The 19,873-nt window shown below is 33.0% G+C and overlaps 1 protein-coding gene and 1 long non-coding RNA gene across 3 annotated transcripts; both read right to left on the bottom strand.

Moving 5' to 3' along the window:
- Window positions 1-357: 357 nt before the first annotated feature.
- On the bottom strand, window positions 358-1,376 carry LOC139429354 (uncharacterized). Its single transcript, XR_011639998.1, has 2 exons — window positions 849-1,376; window positions 358-793 (listed from the first exon to the last, which is right to left on the bottom strand). It is a non-coding gene; the product is annotated as an uncharacterized lncRNA (long non-coding RNA).
- Window positions 1,377-8,491: 7,115 nt separating this feature from the next.
- LOC111425079 (odorant receptor 22c-like) lies at window positions 8,492-17,958 on the bottom strand. 2 transcript variants are annotated; one of them, XM_071195153.1, is made up of 7 exons: window positions 17,750-17,958; window positions 9,543-9,642; window positions 9,401-9,490; window positions 9,185-9,340; window positions 8,920-9,131; window positions 8,724-8,866; window positions 8,492-8,670 (listed from the first exon to the last, which is right to left on the bottom strand). In XM_071195153.1, the coding sequence occupies exons 2-5, from the start codon at window positions 9,639-9,641 to the stop codon at window positions 9,078-9,080; spliced, it is 399 nt and encodes a 132-aa protein (XP_071051254.1). In that variant the 5' UTR covers window position 9,642; window positions 17,750-17,958; the 3' UTR covers window positions 8,492-8,670; window positions 8,724-8,866; window positions 8,920-9,077. The 2 variants fall into 2 exon arrangements, 1 of the variants encoding a protein (XP_071051254.1); XR_002707684.2 differs by lacking the exon at window positions 9,543-9,642.
- Between the last annotated feature and the right edge of the window lie 1,915 nt (window positions 17,959-19,873).

The following is a 19,873-nucleotide window of genomic DNA, read 5'->3' as shown; positions in this document are numbered from 1 at the left end:
TCCTACTTGTTTCAGCCGAAATATTTTCAATAAATTTCATTTCCTTTCATATTCAGGTTTTAAAGCTACTTTAAATTTAATTAAGCAATAATTTTATTGGCCACATTTAAAGGAAGACATTAAACATTGATGTAAGACATGCATACAATGCCAAAAGGCCGAGGTGTATCGTTACACAAAATCACCAATAGATCATATACCCATACCAAAAGGACGCTTCGAACACATTCACATTGATCTAGTAGGTCCTTTACCTACTTCAGTGGGTTGTTCCTACATCCTTACAGTAATAGACAGATTTACTAGATGGCCAGAAGCATATCCGACTCCAAATACAACAGGATAAAAAAGAATAAGTCCACGATGATTATTTATTATTTTTTTCTAATTTCGGTACAACAATGTTTCGCTTTTTCTAAAAGCGTCTTCAGGTACGACTAGAATAATATGGAACATAATTATTACTAGTTGACGGGTTTTTTTTGTTGGTGATATAAAATTAAAATTATAAAAAGTTCTTATCGTCAAAAACTAAGAATGATGAACACGTGAAAAAATGATCATGTGGAAAAATTTCTCTTACAAAAAACTACGACGGACCGATGATTAAAAATATAATTTTGGATTAAAGAAAAAAGTGAAATTTTTGAAAACGGCGTGGGTTTACCATGTCAGGTTAAAAACTCCAACGTCGGGTGATAGGTTAATAAAGTTTTGAAATGCTGAAGGCAGGCGTAAAAGAAACTGTGAAAGCTGAAGGCGTGTTATAAAAAGGGAATTTATCGTTAAAAATCTAAAAGAAAAGGGTATTAATATTATTGAAAGCGTATTACAACGTTAAGTGTTACCGAAAAACTTGAGTCGTGTGCACATATCGACTGGTTACAACGGACTGAGGTCAGTTAAAAGAGGAAGTAAGTAATATGACAACTTAAGAAAATGAAAAATTGGTATCAGGATGTGACAAACCAAATGCAAGAGCGGTGAGTTTGAAATTATATGAAAGGTGTAAAATATCTATTATAATTGTTAAAATCAGTAATTTCATTCAAAATATGTTCAGGGTTTTTAATGTGGTATGATTTTATATAGTATTCCTCAAATAGGTCCATTTTTCTGGATTTATTAAGATGTTTTAGAAGTTTAATTTTTGATATATCAGTTTTATGTTTATGTTCTTTTAAATGTTTATAAAAAGTAGAATTTTCTTTATTTAAGTGTTCCTTGAATCTAGTACTGATATTCCTTCCAGTTTGTCCTATATAAAAGGAATCGCAATCGTTACAATTAAGTTTGTAAATCCCACTTTTAAGTTTATCATCGAATATGTGTTTATTATTAGTTAATAATTGGCCCAATTTAGCATTAGCACGGTATACCGGTGTGTAGTTTTTTGTCTCTATACCTTTCCACCCTTTAATCCAAAAACAATTTTCCGATATTTTCAATAAGTTTAATGTCACACCGGTATTTTACTTTTACCTTTTACTTTTATTAACCTATCACCCGACGTTGGAGTTTTTAACCTGACATGGTAAACCCACGCCGTTTTCAAAAATTTCACTTTTTTCTTTAATCCATAATTATATTTTTAATCATCGGTCCGTCGTAGTTTTTTGTAAGAGAAATTTTTCCACATGATCATTTTTTCACGTGTGCATCATTCTTTGTTTTTAACGGTAAGAACTTTTTATAATTTTAATTTTATATCACCAACAAAAAAAAACCGTCAACTAGTAATAATTATGTTCCATATTATTCTAGTCGTACCTGAAGACACTTTTAGAAAAAGCGAAACATTGTTGTACCGAAATTAGAAAAAAATAATAAATAATCATCGTGGACTTATTCTTTTTTATCCTATTAATACTCACCATGATGAACCTGGAGGCTACAGTTGCCAATTTCCAAATACAACATCTGAAACCATAGCTTCAGCCCTATTAAATCAATATTTCTCGAGATACGGTGTGCCTCATACCATCTCACATTATAGAGGTCAACAATTCGAATCCCATCTCTTTCAACAATTCAATAAGTTGTTTTGATCTCAACAGATCCACTCCTCTTATTATCATCCCCAGAGAAACGGCATTTTGAAAAGTTTCCACAGGACCCTCAAAAATGCCATTACCGCCAAAGGATGTAGCTATAGGTGGAACAACAATCTTCCTGTAATTTTACTGGGTTTAAGATCCTGTTTAAAGGAAGATCTCGGTTGATCCCTCGCTGAACTAGTCTATGGACAGCCATTACGCTTACCAGCAGAATTCTTCATAACCTCTCAATATAACATAGAGACAACACCCTTACTAACAAGTTTGAGAGAAACTTATCCTAATCTTAAACCTATTCAAAATTTCATTCAGTGTCGAAACCTTTCATTCACAAAGATTTGCCGACTTCTGAATTCGTTTTTTTAAAATTACATATCATAATTCAATAATTAATTTCAATAATTCTTCTTTCAGTAACAATAACTCATCGCAAATTATTAACAGTTACAAAAAACATTTGGGAGTTCGTTTCTGTACTGGCGTCCCTCGTATAACACGGTTTCGATATTACACGGTATAAAATTTGCGATTATTATAACATGGATTCGATATTACACTGTACAAAATTTTAACTAATTAATATTACCCGGTTTTGATATAACACGATTTTAAAAAATTGAATTTAATTTTCGTTCCACACGGGGAATTCTCAACTGAATATTTTTTTTCAATTACGTTCAATAAGGGGAATTCCCAACTTTATTGCTACAGAAAACCCGTCACTTCTTTATGAGGGTAGTTATGTGTTTTGTTCTTTGTGAATGAAGTTGGTAAAGTTTTTTCTTGTTCTTTTTTGGAAAGTAAATAGCAAAAAGTGAAAAAAAAAATAGATAGTGAATAATAAATAATCTTCTTTTGACAGTTACTGAAAGTTAATACATAATAATTTTAATTTGAGGTAAGTAAAAATTGAAGTTGTAACGTTTATAGTAAATTTAATTTTGGACCCTAAATTTAGACAATGTCTGACAAGATCGCGAAGCAAAAATTTAAACGAAAATTTATTTCTCCCGAAGAAAAAATTAGAATTTTAGATTGTATAAAAACCGGAGAAGAGCCTTCATCCATTGCAAAATCATTAAATTTGAATGAAGCTACTATTCGAACTATATTAAAAAAGGAAAAATAGAACATGCTCTTATAATATGGTGGAAGATTGTTTAGATAAAAAAATCCCTTTGAGCACAAACAGTATTAAACAAAAAGCACTCAAAATTTACACGCACTTAAAGAAAAGTGAACTTTCTTCTACAGAACAACCAAAGGTGTTATTTTTGACAAGTTAAGGTGGTTTGAAAATTTTAAAGAAAGATTTTCTTTGCACAATAGAAAATTTCAAGTAGAGCAAGCTTCAGCAGATGTAGATGCTGCCCAAAAATTCATGCTGGAAATACCACAAATTAAGGGGAGAATATTGGGGCAGATCAAATTTTTAACGCTGATGAAACAGCTTTGTACTGGAAGAAACAGCCGTCACGAACATTTGTTTCAAAAATTCAGAAGCAAGTATCAGGTTACAAACTTTGCAAAGATCGTGTTACCCTCCACATGTGTAGTAACTTATCGGGAAATTTTGTAGTAAAACCAATGTTAATAAATCGTTCCTTGAATCCAAGAGCAATGAAACACACTGCGATACGCGGAACACACGTATTGGGTATTACTGTTTTTGTTATAATTCCGCACTATTGCTCGCGTTTGAATCGACTAGGGCACTAGGTCACTAAATCGAACGGCTTCATCCTCTGAAGGCGACGCAGGACATCCTCGTTGTCGAGAAGCTGGATGGCCTCGATGTTGGGATGATCGTGCATTCTCTTCTCATGTTTACATGCAAATGATGCAATTTCTGATGACACCGATGCTACTTTCAAGTCGCGATGGAGGTCGGTGTTTCTTATATACCAGGGTGCATTCACTATGCACCTTAGTACTTTGTTCTGGAATCTTTGAATCAGACATGCATTTGTCTTGCAGGTATAACCCCACAGTTGGATTCCGTATGTCCATTTTGGTTTTAATACTTGTTTGTATATTAACAACTTGTTTCTTAGTGATAGCGTTGATTTTCTACTAATAAGCCAATATAGGTGTCTAAATTTGATATCATGTTCCTCACGTTTTTTTTGACGTGAGCTTTCCATTTGAGTTGGCATCCAGCGTCATACCAAGATATTTTGCGGTGTCGGCGTAAGGGACTGCATTGCCATTTATGTGTACTGGGACATAGTTTAGTTTCTTGTAAGTAAAGTTTATGTATGTCGATTTATTTGCATTTAGTTTTATTAGCCATCGTTTGGTCCAGTTTTCTATTGAATTTAATGCCAATTGTAACTTATTTGCTGCAACTACTTCATTTTATGCAACAGCCAAGATCGCTGTGTCGTCTGCGAATGTAGCTGTTAAAGTTTCTGGTACCTGAGGAAGGTCGAATGTGTAGAGTAAGTACAATGTTGGGCCAAGCACACTTCCTTGAGGAACTCCGGCTCGTATTTCATGTATTGGTGAATAACCGTTTTCGTATTTTACTCTAAAATATCGATCAGAAAGATATGATTTTAATAGTTGACTATACGTTGATGGTAGTATTTGGTCTAGTTTGTAATTTAAACCATCTAACCAGACTTTGTCGAATGCTTGTGCAACATCAAAAAATACGGCAGAGCAGACTTTATTTTCTTTCATTGCTATTTCGATAGTATTCGTTATTCTATACACTTGGTCTATTGTTGCATGTTTATTCCGAAACCCAAATTGATGTGTTGGTATTAGGGCTTTTTCTTCTATGACAGGTTTTAGTCTTTTTAATAGTAATTTTTCAAGCAGTTTTGATAGTAAGGGTAATAATGAGATTGGCCTATATGATGTAACATCTGTGGGGGGTTTACCAGGTTTTGGTATCATTATTATTTCAGCAACTTTCCGTATGCTTGGGAAGTATTTCTGTTTAAAAGCAGCATTAATTATGTGTAATAGTTTTGTAATCGCCCGTTTTGGTAGATGTTTCAATGTTTCTCCACTAATTAGGTCATACCCCACTGATTTCTTTACATTTAGTTTTTGTATTTCATAATACAGTTCTTTCATTCTTACACATGGTATATTACTCTGCTGATCACTTTGAAATACGCTAGGGACACTATTTAGCATAGTTGTTGGACTGTCTGATGTAAAAGTTTCTTTCAGATGTTCAGCAAACAAATTAACTTTTTCTTGATTGCTCTTAGCCCAATTTCCATTATTATTTCGAATTGGAGGTGTATGTGTTTTTGGAACTTTAAGCTTTCTTGTTGCCTTCCACAGAGAATAATTATTAGTACTGGCATCGTCAGTAAGGTCTTTTAAGTACTTTTGAATATTATTTTCTTTGTGGCTATCTGTTAATGCCCTTAATTCGGCTGTTATTTTATTTAATTTAGTTTTATCAGTAGGAATTCTATTGGTTTGCCATTTCTTTCTTGCTTTCCGTTTTTCTGCAATTTTGTCTCTAATGAATTTAGGATAAATATTAGATTTAGGTTTTGGTGTTAAAATTGGTGGTGAGGCCCAAGCTGCGTGTTGTATGTCTTTTAAGAACTTTTCTACTTCATTGTCAATGTCTTCGTTTGTTTTCATAAGAGCATTAAGATGAATTTTATTATCTAATGTTTGTTGAAATAGATTCCAATTAGTGAGTTTATTAGTTAGTGATAAAAAGGGTTCTTTGTTACATACTTTATTATTTAGAGTAATAATTACTGGTGAGTGATCTGAGTCCAGCCCTAGCTCTTCTTCTATGTTTACGAAGTTAAGCGAAATATTTTTCGTAATAAAAAAATCAAGCAGGTCTGGAATTTTACTTTTATCTGTTGGCCAGTAAGTTGGCTTCCCAGTGGAGAGCACCTCACAATTTAGGGCCTCTATTGCATGGTTCAGTTCTCTTCCTTTTGTATTTGTCAAGCGAGAACCCCAAGACATATGTTTTGCATTAAAGTCTCCTCCAAGTATAAATTTGTTGTCGAGATGTAGTAGAATTTCCTGATAATCTTCTCTTTTGAGATTATGTCTCGGTGGTATGTACGTTGCTCCTACAGATATTAAGCCATTAGCAGTTTGAACTTTTGCCACTGTAGTTTGATGTTGTTCAGTACTAATTGTATTGTTCAAATAGTGGTCAACATTCCTTTTAACAATAATTGCACTTCCACCTCGAGCCGCATTACTCCGGTGAATTGTGTGGTAAGTATTGTAATGGTTGATGTTTATATACGATTCTCGTGTAAAATGAGTTTTGGAGATAAGACATATATCAATATTGTTTTCTTTAAGTATTATTGGTAGTGTGTTTTGATGCTGTCGAATCGCTCCTTGGTTTAAATTGCTTTCAATGAAATCTAGACGAGTATATAAAGTTGTTATTATTTCTTCTTGTTGAAGTATTTTTTCTAGTATTAGATCTAACTTACTGCTTTCTTATCGGTTAATGTACTTACAGTTTTCTCTGTAGTTTCACCACTTGCTTTTTCGGCATACGAGGCGCCTGGCTTTATTTTATTTGAATTTACTGTTTTCTTATGTCTGATGGCTTGTAGTTCCTTAATCACAATGCATCCACGGTAGTTCGCTGGATGATTTTCTCCACAGTTGAAACATTTAGCCGGGATTTCTTTGGCTTTAGTGCATTTGTTGGTCCAGTGTTCACCAGCACATTTAACACATCTCATTTCTGAACTAGAACAGTTATTGAAGAAAAAAAATTTGAGCTTTAAAGTTTTATTGCTTATTGACAATGCTGCTTGTCACAGTAAAGAGTTAAGTTATCCAAATGTAAAGATTGTATGTTTTCCTCCAAATTGCACATCGCTGATCCAACCATTAGATCAAGGAATAATTTCAACAGTTAAGGCATATTATATACGAATATCATTCCAAAAGATTTTCGAAAGGCTAGAAAACGATAAGAGTTTAACGCTTACTCAAGCTTGGAAAGAGTTATCTATTTTAGATTGTATTGCAACTATAAATTTATCTTGTAAGGAGTTAAAACAGTGTACACTTCATGCGTGTTGGAAAGCTTTGTTACCACAAATGGTACAGAGAGGAAACTCTGTCCCATTTGAGGAAGCAGAGTATAATAGAATTATATCGGTTGCTTCTAATTTAGAAGGGGACGGATTGTCAGATATGAACATTGTTGATGTTCAGGAATTGTTTGAGGAACACGCTTTTAACGAAGAAGAACTAATTCAATTAATAAATATCCCCACTTCAAATAACGTGGATGTTTCCGAAGAGATTTCTGATATTGAATCGGTTGTTAATTTTAATGTAACTGATCTGCAAAAAGGACTTTAGCTAATGAATTAGAAGTTTTTTTTGTTCAAAAAGATTCTTCAGTTGTACGCATAGGGAAATTTAAGAGAGAATTTCAAAATTCTTTAGCTCCTTATAGGGAAATGCTGAAAGTATTGCAAGATCAAAACAAAGAAAACAAGTAATTAATGAAGAGGAGTTTCAACCAACGTTAGGAAAAAAAAATAGATTTGTTGTGTTTTCTGATGAGAGTGATGATAAAAATTAATTTTGTGTTCTAATAAGACGTTTTTATTTATTTTATAATAATGTTTATTATTTTTTGAATATATTTTTTGTTGTATTTTTAATTTTTCTATTTCACTGTATTGTATTTAATAATTTAATATTTTTATTTTTGGTTAAAAACTTGAAGATAACTTACTTTTTTATTTGTCGATTTTGTTGGAACGAAATTTTGGCAAAATTTCGACCAAAAAGAAGTAATATAATAATTTAAATTAATCAATAAAAAAGTATGACACGGTTTTGATATAGCACGGTACGAATGAACCGTGTTATATGAGGGACGCCTGTATTTAAACTTAAATTACATTTGTATTCATATCCTTGCTGCTGCTAATTTTGAGTGATCTTTGTATGTTCTGGAGAGGGGAGTATTTGTAGCGCTGCTACAAACATTCGCAATTCACTTTCCAAAAATTTAAAAATTTTTAGTAGCCATGTTTTCATTTTTTTTGCTACCGTCAGAAATTTATAAAAAAAATGAACGTTGTTATTTTTAGTTTTCTATCACTTTTGTCTAATTGTAACTGCATGTAAGACGTACATAAAAGTTGTCTTTCGAAAAGACTAATATTCTTTTTTAATTTTAAACATATAGCAAGTACCAATCTATATTCAATCTATCAAAACAAGCTATACACACTATGCAAAATAAAAAATATACTGAACATGAACCGTTACTATGTTTTTTAATTTACGATTTTCCACATTTTTGGGTATACCTATCTCGAAAATTGGACGTGATGGAGAAAAACTGAAGACAGTTTCAGAATCAGCACAACATTTTTCGAGATTTTTCTTGTAAACTAGTGTTATTATAATTATTCAAATCGCAGCTAATAATAATAAAATTAAAATAAATTAAATTTTAGTTTTTATTTTTTGACTATATTACTATAACAAAATGTTGAAAACTGGTGATGATTCATTAAAATAGTAATTTAGAAGCCGAATTGTTTCCCAAATCGCAAAAACACGTGATCAACTGCTTGTCTCTTGATTCCACGTCCTGAGTGTTTATCCTCAATGTTGCCACCTATAACTCAAATTTTTTTTCAAAACTAATTAAATTAACTATGATATTATTACTCGTATTTTCTTGTAATCTCAAGTTGTCCATAATATAATAACAAACTTGTTGTAACGAATTTGGTTCGCTGATGATGGGTACTGAAACGACCGCTTTCGAAAGGCAGAGTAACGTCAGGGCAAAACTAACTAAATGATTCATCCTAAAATATTAACCCGATTAAAATTTCGTTTATAAAAACTTTTTGATCTTTACCTTATTTGAGCTTACTTGAAGAACTTGTGAACTTTAGTTGTTTGATTGTGTGTGCTTTTAGCTTGGGGGGTCTTTGCTTAGCGTTAAATCATAAACATCAAAAGTGTCATCTAAAAATAGGTGCTGAATATTTGCGATAAATTCGTTACAATAAATCTTTATTTCATAATTGTTAGTATCCAATTATATAAAATGTAAACTCTCTTGTATTCCTTAAATAATATTTTTTATTGTATTATTTTAAAATGAATTAATTATAACTTACAATTCCCAATGCAACATGGGAGAATTGGCCGAAAAATGGTAGCTCGATTGCGAGTGGTTTTTGAGTTGTTTGAAGAAAAATTAGAATGATTTTGCGCGTTGATGTATCCGCTTCGTACCAATTAAGGTTATATATTTCATCGCTCACTCCAGCAGCCTATTTTGATTAATTTGATTAAATTAATAATAGTGAGAAAAAGAAAGAAATTATTCATACCGCTGTAGTCAATTTCTGCACAAAAGTGTGAGGTGCAAACATTCCTACTAAGCAACTTATGGTCATTAAGAAACTAGTCGAGTCCTTACTCTAAAAAAATATTAGATTAATTCAAACCATGTTAAATAAATTTAATTCGTACCACAACAAATTTAACAGTAGTCATAGTAAGACCAACTATAGTACCAAATTTTGTGAGTACAAAAAAACTGCTGAGGTAACCACTAAGAAATTGAAACATCCTGAAATATTTTACTTAATAAAAATAATTACTTAAAAAGGTTAACACCTTAATATACGTTGATGATACAAAATGATGGGTCGCAACGTTTTAAAATTTCTTTTATTATTTCTAGTTAATTTTGTATTTTTTACCATATCATTAAGGTGCTCTATACGTACAATCAACAACTTCATTGAATAATAACACATCGTTATCGCTATTAATAATCCATTTATTGTAAGATGTATTGTGTATGCTTGAAACAACAATATTAACGTTATTACCCAATACCTCACACCAAAAGGAACGTAATACTCAATAACTAAACAATTTTTATAGTCACTTAAACCACCGCAATCATCGTTCAACAAACCATAATACGTCATAAAATAAGCGACAAAAAATGAAGCGAAACGAATCGTTTTAAACAACATTTTTAAATTTGTTTCAATGCCTTTAATTCTTTGAATTTCCACCTGGTTTAAATCACTCAATACATTTATTAATTTAAAAAAGCGGTGTCGATTTCGTACTAGTTGGACGTTAATTGATATTACTAATAGTCCCATTGTAAAAATTTCCATATTATATAAACATTTCACAAAATTAATCTTGTAATCTGGAATGATTGAGAGGTAAATAAAATTGTGTACGGATTCGCGCTTATTTCCTACTTATAATGTTTGATATAAATGGGTAACTTCCTAAAATTAAATTTATACCAATCAAAATTGTTGGTCCGAACCCGTGTAATCCTTGCGGTATTGGCAAAGCGTGGTGTTTTCGCAAATATTCTTTTAAAAGGTAAAACCCGAATGTTTTCGACATGTTAACGGCGAATGAAGTAATGAAACTGGTAAGTTTGGGAATGTAATATCATTAAGAAAGTAGTTAATGTATTAAAAATGTATTTGTATTGAGTTGTGCTTAATGATGCTTGATGATATAATTTGTTTTCAGTATTGTCTAATAACAGTTACATATTAAAATAAAATCAATTTTTCGTTTATTACCTTAATTGAACATTGACATTTTTCTTATTACTCGTATTACTTATTATACATAGGCATGAAGATCAAAGTTTATGCTTTAATTTAAGATAAAAGTCGTTTCTTAGTTCTTATAAATAAAGTCGGTATGATTTTTTTAATATGGTTGATTTTCTGTTTATGTATAAATTTAATTATTTTCCTTATAAATTGCTTGAGAAATTGTAGATGAAAACAAAATTTGTGGCTTTAGTTTAAGATTAAACACACATTTTCATTTGCATAAATTACCCCCTTAAGATATGTTGAGTTTCTATCATCATTTTAACATTTTGGGGTTAAGGTAAAAGCAAAGAAAACTACCGACTTTTTTCATAAAATTTTTATAGTCCAACCCAATACGTTTCATACACTAATTTAAAGAGGAATTTCGTTGGTTAAAATCACTTAATAAAGCGATCATTTCAAAGAAATTATATCGATTTCGATATAATTGAATATCTGCAAACATAATTACTGCGCCTATTAAAAAAAACTAGTAGTAAAAAGGTAACTCGGCAAGATTCTTCTTGTAATCAAAAATCATTAAACCAACGACGTGAGACTAGATATAATTTAATACTCACTTATAACTTCTGTTCTAAACGCGGATATATTCGCTAAATTTTATTTGCAACAATCAAAATTGATTCTCCGAGCCCCCTAATTCCATGCGAAGTGGGCCAAATATGATGTAAATACTTCTCCAGTTGTCCCAAGTCACTTTTTGATTTTCCTAGTGTGGTGTATCGAGTGGCAATAAAAGTTACACGTATGATTTACACTATTTATTAATATATGAATACATAAGTCTTTTTCTTTTTCTTTCACGCATGCGCATACACTACACTCCTCACCCCTGGTGAAGAACTATTCAGTTTTATAGTCTTGTAAATATTTTGGAATTTTTCGTTCTCTTCTTGGGCGTGTAGTTTCTGGTTTGTCTTCATTTGTCCCAATCAAAAGTTGGTTGGTTGTGCAACTGCTTCTTCTTCCAGTAATGGCTCTGCTTCTGCATGTTCCAACCTTGGGCTCTTCTATCTCATTTGGTCTCACTTGGTGTTTGGACTTTATAGCTAAGTGGACCGGTTACTTCAGTTACTACTGCAGGTTGCCACTTTTCCCGTGTTCCATACGATCTCATGAAAACTGAATCGTCTAACGTAAACATTCTTGGCAGTGTTGTTGAACACTTCTCATCTTGTTTGGTCTTCATGTTCTTAGTGAAATCTAGTTTGACTCGGTCCAATAGGCATGACAATCTTCTTCCCATGAGCATCTCTCCTGGTGATCTCCCCGTGGTTGAACTCGGTGTAATGTGTTGAACTAAAAGATATCTAGCCATTAATACTTGTAAATTCTCACCTGACATTTTCCTCAATACTTGTTAAGCAAATAATTCTCTTAGAACTGTTATTGTTTCATGTCTCGATGGTCCAGAAACTTGTTGAACTTCTAACCATTATGAATAGGCGTCCACCACGACCAAAAAATACTTTCCATTCCCACGGATGGATTGGCGCTTTTCCTGGTTGATTTCCACTCATTTGGCATCTTTGACAATTTCTCACAAAGTCTTCTATTTCCTTATCCATCCATACCCGGCCACCAAACATACGAACTGGCCAGCGATTTCATCCTTATCATTCCCGGATGTGCTGTGTGCATTATCTCGACACTACTCTTGATCCCCACAGTAAACAATCTTGATAGGAGGATATTTCTACTTTTTTATTTATAAATGTTTTAAATTCCTCTGAGAATTCCTTTGAATAACTGACAGTACCGAATCTTTTGCTGTTGCTTTAGCTATTTCCTCAGCTGTTAAACATTTTTCAGGTACGTTTTCCAAAAGAAGTACGTCTGAAGCTATTGGAGGCTCAATTGGGTTGCTATTTTCTGGCAATCTGCTTAAAGCGTCCGCATTCCCCAACTGTTTTCCTGGTACATAATTCAAGTCATAATCATATACTGATAATGTGATGATTCATCGTAGCATTCTAGGAGATACGACTTCCGGGGTAGGTTTTCCCGATCTCAAAAGTCCCAACAATGGTTTATGGATCATAAACACATTTCATAAACATACATTTACCACATTTCGATAGCTATTTTCGTTTTCAGCCTATAAGCGAATATATATATTTCGCCCCGATTTTCAACCGTTATAACTCGCCCCAGGGGCTTTATTGGCACGTATAAAAAAATACGCAAACCTTATTTTTGGCCATACTATTGCTGTACCAAATTTCAACAAAATCGATGAGGGACAGTTCTGATACTTCCCTTGTAAGTACTTCTCGTTGTTTTGTATCTAAATCTGTATCCGAATTGCCAATTACTAAAATATCGTCATAATACTGTAATACTCCTTGGATTCCGTTAAGTCTTGAAACAATGAATCTCTGGAATATCTGCGGTGCCGCCGTTATTCAAAATTGTAACTTCTTACATCGAAATGCTCCCCGATGCGTTATTATAGTCTGTGCGTCGGCCGCAGCGTCGCCTACTTTCACTTGAAGATACGCCTGAGCCATGTCTAGTTTTGCGAAAATCTTTCCTCCAGCCAGTACCGCCAAAATATCTTGGACACATGGCACTGGGTATTAATCGACATGTAGCACTCGATTTACTGTAGCACGATAATCTTAGCAAATTCTTACTTCATCATTGCTCTTCGTTACGACAACAATAGGTGTTCCCCATCTCGGATAATCGACTGGTTCTAGGACACCCTGTTTTTGTAATCTCTCAATTTCGCTGTTAACGCGCTAGATTAAGGCGAATGTAACTTTTCTCGCTTTTAGTAGAACTGGATGTACGCCATTCTTAATATCGAATGATACCGGAGGACCGCGATACGTTCCAATGTCCTCGCTAAATACTTCCGGAAAATCTTTCAAGTAATCGTTCGTTCGGATCACTTTGTTTATCTCACTCACTCCGCTTAAGGTTAATTCAAGAGGTGCAAACCAGTTTCGCCCGAGTAAATTCGTTCGATTTTCCGCTATTACCAACAAAGGTAAATTTATTTTACTGTTTTTGTATTCGACCGTCGCAATACCATCTCCCAAATTGATGACTTTATTCTGGTAGTCTTTTAAAATCACTTTCGACTTTGTTAACACTTTTGAATTTTTCCCGAAAATTTCCACGAAAGTATCTTTCCCGACCACGCTATTCGCCGCACCACTGTCAATTTCCATTGAAATATTTTTATTATTTACCCGAACATTCGCAACAAACTAATTTAAAAACATTTTTCCGTCTATTTTATTTATCGGCCATTGATATACATTGTTCATTAATTCTCCGAAATCATCGTTTTTTTCTTCGGATGCGTCTTCCGCGTCTTGTTTGTTTACTTTTCGAGCCCCTTTCTTTTTCGCAAAACAAACGTTTTCCATATGCCCTACTATCCGTGCAAAAAGTCAAGGCCCCTCACTTTAGTAATCGATATCTTCGTAACCGCTCGATGGAAAAAATTGCGGTAGAGTTTATTGACATCAGTGAATGCCAGCAACTTTGTCTACTTTGCGATTTTTTTTCTCCAAAACTATTTGACGAAAAAATTTCAAATTTGAACTGGTGATTTTTACCAAAATATGTCAAATGTGTCGGTTGTAGGATTCCGTTATCAGTTTTTCAAAATTAAAAAAGGCTCCCTAATTTTTTAAGAGCGATTTAATGGCATTAAAAATTAAAGAGAAACAGAAATAAGCTATGCGGGGAGAGCAGGGTTCCGTCCAATCGGAACAGATGATGTGTCCCAGACAGTACGTCGCGCCTTTATCTTACCTACGTAAAAAAATAAGGCGCTAAAAAATTTTTTTTAACGGAATCCGACAATCGACATTATTTGACATATTTTGGTCAAATCCTCGAGGTAATCCACCCAGCCGTTTTCGGCATAACGGTGTATTACTAAACCGCGATTTTCCGCGAAACTGTATGGAATATCGAAAAAATAAAATATACCCCACATTAAGAACACATCAGGCTACCACCTGTTCAAAATTCAAATTTTTTCTTACGATAGTTTTCGAGAAAAAAAATCGCAAAGTTGACAAAGTTGCTGGCACTCTCAAAAATCGGGTACTTTTTTCATTTAACTCGCGATAAAAAGAAAACCGTGAATCCGAAAATTTTCAAATTAACATATGTTACGTGTTCAGCGATTATAGCAAACTTTGTCGCAATTTTTGTTATCGAGTGGTTGCGAAGATATCGATCTCTAAAGTGAGGGGCCTTGACTTTTTGCACGGATAGTAGTTTCTTACAAAACCGATATATGGTTTCTTTAAATTTACAACCATCTGTAGTGTGGTCGCCTGAACATCGATAACATTTTTTTCTTACGCCTTTTTTATCTGTTCCTTTGAAGTTGAGCTTATTTACCGACTATGGCGCCAAAAGTTCGTTTTTTAATTCTTGGAAGCCTTGCGACGCCATCTCGTGCGCTTCACATAATTCGTACGCTTTGTTTAACGAAATATTTGTTTCGGGCAATAACCTTTTTTGAAGAGGTTCATCTCGCACTCCGCGTACGAGTCTATCTTGAAGCATTGTTTCTAGGTACGTGTAACGTTATATTGTTCTCAATAAATCAACACCACTGTATTAGATTACTTTATTATATATATCAAAAACTGTTCTTAACACAAGCTTTATTACTAACTAAATCTAACTAACTTTTTATACGACGTAGTTCATGCGATACTTAACGGTTGTCTATTCTATTTCTAAAGCCCACGCGTGGCGCGATCTCCTACAACTAACACCTGACATCCCTCTTTTTTATTAACAAACGATTAAGATACATAATCTGATAAATATGCAGGCTTACGAAGGATGCGTCCGGATCTCGAACTAATCGGATAAGAGTTAATTGGAGTCGATTCACATTCTTCATTCTTAGATTTCATATCCGGTAATTTGTCACTATTTAGTGTTATTTCAAAATCTTCAGGCTCTTTACAATTCGGCAGAGTCTCTTCAGTAGATGCTTTATACAGATTAAATTTGTTTCGTTCCACTATGTGTCCTGTTTTGCAATTCTACTTGATAACATCTAGGTCTATCTGCCTTATCAATAATTTTAGCTGGTGTCATGTTGTGATTATTGTCTTTAACGTATACTATCTCTCCTTTAGAATAATCAGGCAAATACATACAATACAGTACTTATAAGCGTTCTGTGCCTTTTAAAGTTTTATCTTGTCCTCATCATATCTCTTGTTCACTCTAAAATTCTCTAAGATTGGAAAGAAAGCATTTCTGTTTCTTCCAAACATTATCTCAGCTAGCGATTTGTTAATATTCCCATCAATAGGCGTATTCCGATACTCCATCAATGCAATATACGGATCACAGCCACTCTCTTCTGTCTTCTTTAACATTTTTTTGATCGTCTGTAGGTATCGTTCAACCAAACCGTTGCTTTGTGGGTAATGCGGACTAGAAGTTTTATGGTCAAACTTCCATTTCTTACAAAAATCTTTAAATTTGTAATTGTTGTACTGTGGACCATTGTCACTGTATAAAATTCTCGGGATTCCAAAGCGAGCAAAAGCAGATTTTAGAGCTATTATCACACTTTCAGTGAATTCCCCGGTCAATGGTTGAAATTCCACAAATTTACTAAAGTAGTCAAGAAATATAAGGAATGTTTTTCTTTTAAAATAAAATAAATCAGTCCCAAGAACCTCCCACGGTTTGTTAGGTACACCTCTACGCATAAGAGTTTCTTTACTATGACTTTTCTGATTTTTCAAACAAACTAAACAATTTTTAATTATGTCAGCCAGCTCCTTAAACATATGTGGCCAATATAAAACTCTCTTAGCTTTATACTTGCACTTTTCATACCCAAGATGATTTAGATGTATTAATTTTAACATATCAGGCCTTAAGCTCTTTGGAACAATAACTATATCATTTTTAAACAACAAATCATTTACAAGTAGTTTAAGTTTATCATTTGTAAAAGACATATTTTTCTCAATCAAACACAGATGTACATAAATTTCTTTATCAACAACAACTAAAGAACTAGTTTCATTTATATAGTTCCTTGATAAATCATCAGCTATTAGTAATTCTTTTCCAGGTTTATATTTAATTTCGAAATCGTATGGTTGTAACCGTAGTCTAAGTCTTTGTAAACGTAAGGGTGTTTCACATAAGGATTTTTTAAAAATTTGCTCTATGTTTGCTCTTGTTACTTTTCTTGCATGCAAAAACCACTGCCAATATTATTACAATTGTTACTATTATTATTACTATTATTTTATAGCTATAGATAAATATAGTATATCTATGTAAAGTTAGTTTTGCCATATTTTTATTCAGTCTTATCCTGTTAATGTTATATATATAATTCAATTAGCGCGAGAATCGTGATCTATAAGAAACTAAATTGTTTATCGCAACCGCTAACACTGCCAATACTAAATTTTAGTAAAGGTACGGTCGAAAAACACTTTACAAGACACAGTTATTTATTTGGTGGAAAATGTAAGCGAGGTTTAATTGTAGGACCCTCTGGTGTCAGAAAGACAAATGCTATGTTATCGCTTTTACTTGCACGTAATGGCTGCGCTTCCTAAACTTGTACTTATGCTCTAATTCGTTATACCAAAATAAGTACGATTTTTTAAGACGCTTAATTGAACCTATAAAAGATTGTGGTTACTATGAATTTTCTAATATAGAAGAGTTCATTCGACCAGAAGATGCGAAAGAATATCGATAGCCGTATTTGACGATGTTTCCTGTACAGGTCAAAATGTCATTAAGGAATTTTTTTCGTATGGTCGGCATAAAAACATTGATTGCTTTCTAATTTGTCAAAGTTATAGTGCAATTCCAAAACAATTAGTTCGCGATAATTGTAACTTTTTAGTGTTATTTAAACAAGACTTAACAAATTTAAAACACGTGTTTGAAGATCACATAATGAGCGATATGGAGTTTCATCGGCTAAAGGAAATTAGCGATGCTTGTTGGGAGAATAGACACGGCATCCTAGTTATTGATTTAGATTGTAGTGTATCTAAGGGACGTTACCGTAATAAAGGAAGTTATGAAATAATTTACCTTCGTGCTAAACTCGTGTTTTGTAAATTTCCACGTTGTTTCCAAGTATCTACTCTTCGAGTTGATTAAGCCAGAAAGTTTTTTTATATCAAAATTGAAAAAACAATCGAAAAATGAGCCGAAAAACGTTAATATTTAAATTTTGAAAATTAAAAAGAATTAACAAAATAAAATAAAACTTTGTACTGAGTCCCACCTTTACATGACGGCGGTTTTAGGTGGACTGCTGATGCGTAGTTGAATTACGAGTTTTGAAAGGAAAACCGTTAAAACCGTGGGATTATTGAATTTCAATATAGAGGGCTATAATTAATACAGTGAAAAATGTCAACGGAACTAATTTACATCATCTTTATGAAAAATCTATTGGTGTTAATATCACAAAAATCGTTAAGCAATGTGTTAGGGTTGTCGTTTTTGTATTTAACAATGAAAAATTCCTCAAACAGGTCCAGCTGCTTTCATTTATTAATATTTTTGAGCATTGTTATATTATTAATGTTAATGGAGTGTTGAGATTGTTGTAAATGTTTAAAAGCGTTGAATGTTATTTTAGTTTATGTTCTTTAAATCTGGCCTTTAGATTTCTTCCAGCTTGACCCACGTATCTACACTCGCAATCCCCACATTGTATGAGATAAACACCACTTTTTTCCAAGTCATTAAATCTGTGTTTATTATTGGAAATGATTTTACCTATGCTAGTATTTGACAAAATTTATATATTAAAAAAAAAATACTTCGTTTAAGCCAAGAATTTCCTTGCGTTTTTTACTTTCTTATTGCATTCAAACGATGAATCTGGAAAATACTTTAGCATTACTTCTTCTCTTATTCGATAACTGACGATTTTATTGCCGAATGCTCCAGCTATTCTCTCCACTCCGTCATTGATTATAACAAAAGCGATTTACCAAGATCTAAGATTTACCACATTTACCAAGCAACGCTTATGTGCGTTGCTTGGTAAATGTGGTAAATCTTTGATCTCTAAATCTTAGAGGTCACACTAGGTATTCATGGCACACTAGGTTAAATATCGATATGATATGTGTGCATTTTTCAGAAAACCCTACTTATCTCCCAAACTATAAATGTTAGGTATAGGACATATGGAATATAAAAGATGTAAAATGAGACACCGAAGACGACTAAGTAATAAAATATGGGGGGTGCTGTTTAAAAAAATTAAGTTATGGTATTCCCAAATTTCGAAAAGTTAACGTGCCGTAGTAAAGTGACCAAACGTTTTAGACAGCTGTACTCGGCACCAAAACATACTCCATCATGTTGCTTACGCATGTTCTGAATCCTAAATTGATATCCCAAAAATCGAGCATTCTCTGATTTTTTTAATAAAGGTCTACATTTTCTAGAAAAATTCGAATAACTCGAGAACGACCAAATCAAATTGCAAAAGGTAAAGTTATTCATAAATCTTGAAAACAGATAAATCCAAATATGTAAAAATATATAGGGTGTTCCATTTAAAAAATAAAGTAGGTGGCGACTTCCGGTATAACCGGAAGTGCTAGAAAACTGAAAATATTTTAGTCGAAGAGAACGCAATTAATAGTACTTAAATCTGAATTTTCAAATTTTTGTTTTAACTAGAACCCTGTAAAGTTCTAATGGACGGTCGTCGTGGATGACCCTGTATATGTTCACGATATTTCAACTGTCTCAGGAATGCTATCAATGTTTGCAGACGACACCACCATAATTAGCCAGAACAACAATATTACTAATACAACCAAGTCACTACAAAATGATATAGATATCGTATGCAAATGGGCTAATAAATGGGGAATTGCAGTATACCCGGCTAAAACACAATTAAAAATGTTCGCACTACGAAGATTCCGAGAACTTCCAGTGATATTAACAAATAACCAAGCTGTGGAATGGTCAAATGTAGCTGTTAAATATCTTGGAGTATATCTCGATACCAGACTTCACTGGGGTTTTCATATTAATCAAAAACTTAATGAAGCTAATGTGCGATTAAACCAACTATATCCTCTAATAAACCGAAGATCACAATTCAAAATAGAGTGCTCACTTTTACTCTATAAGTCACTACTAAGATCATTGTTAACTTATGCCGGTTATGTATGGTCAAAT

This window comes from Onthophagus taurus, chromosome 3 (assembly GCF_036711975.1).
Source record: "Onthophagus taurus isolate NC chromosome 3, IU_Otau_3.0, whole genome shotgun sequence".
NCBI classification, from domain to species: domain Eukaryota; kingdom Metazoa; phylum Arthropoda; class Insecta; order Coleoptera; family Scarabaeidae; genus Onthophagus; species Onthophagus taurus.
The sequence above is the reverse complement of the archived record's forward strand: the minus strand, read 5'-3'. Positions and strand labels throughout refer to the sequence as shown.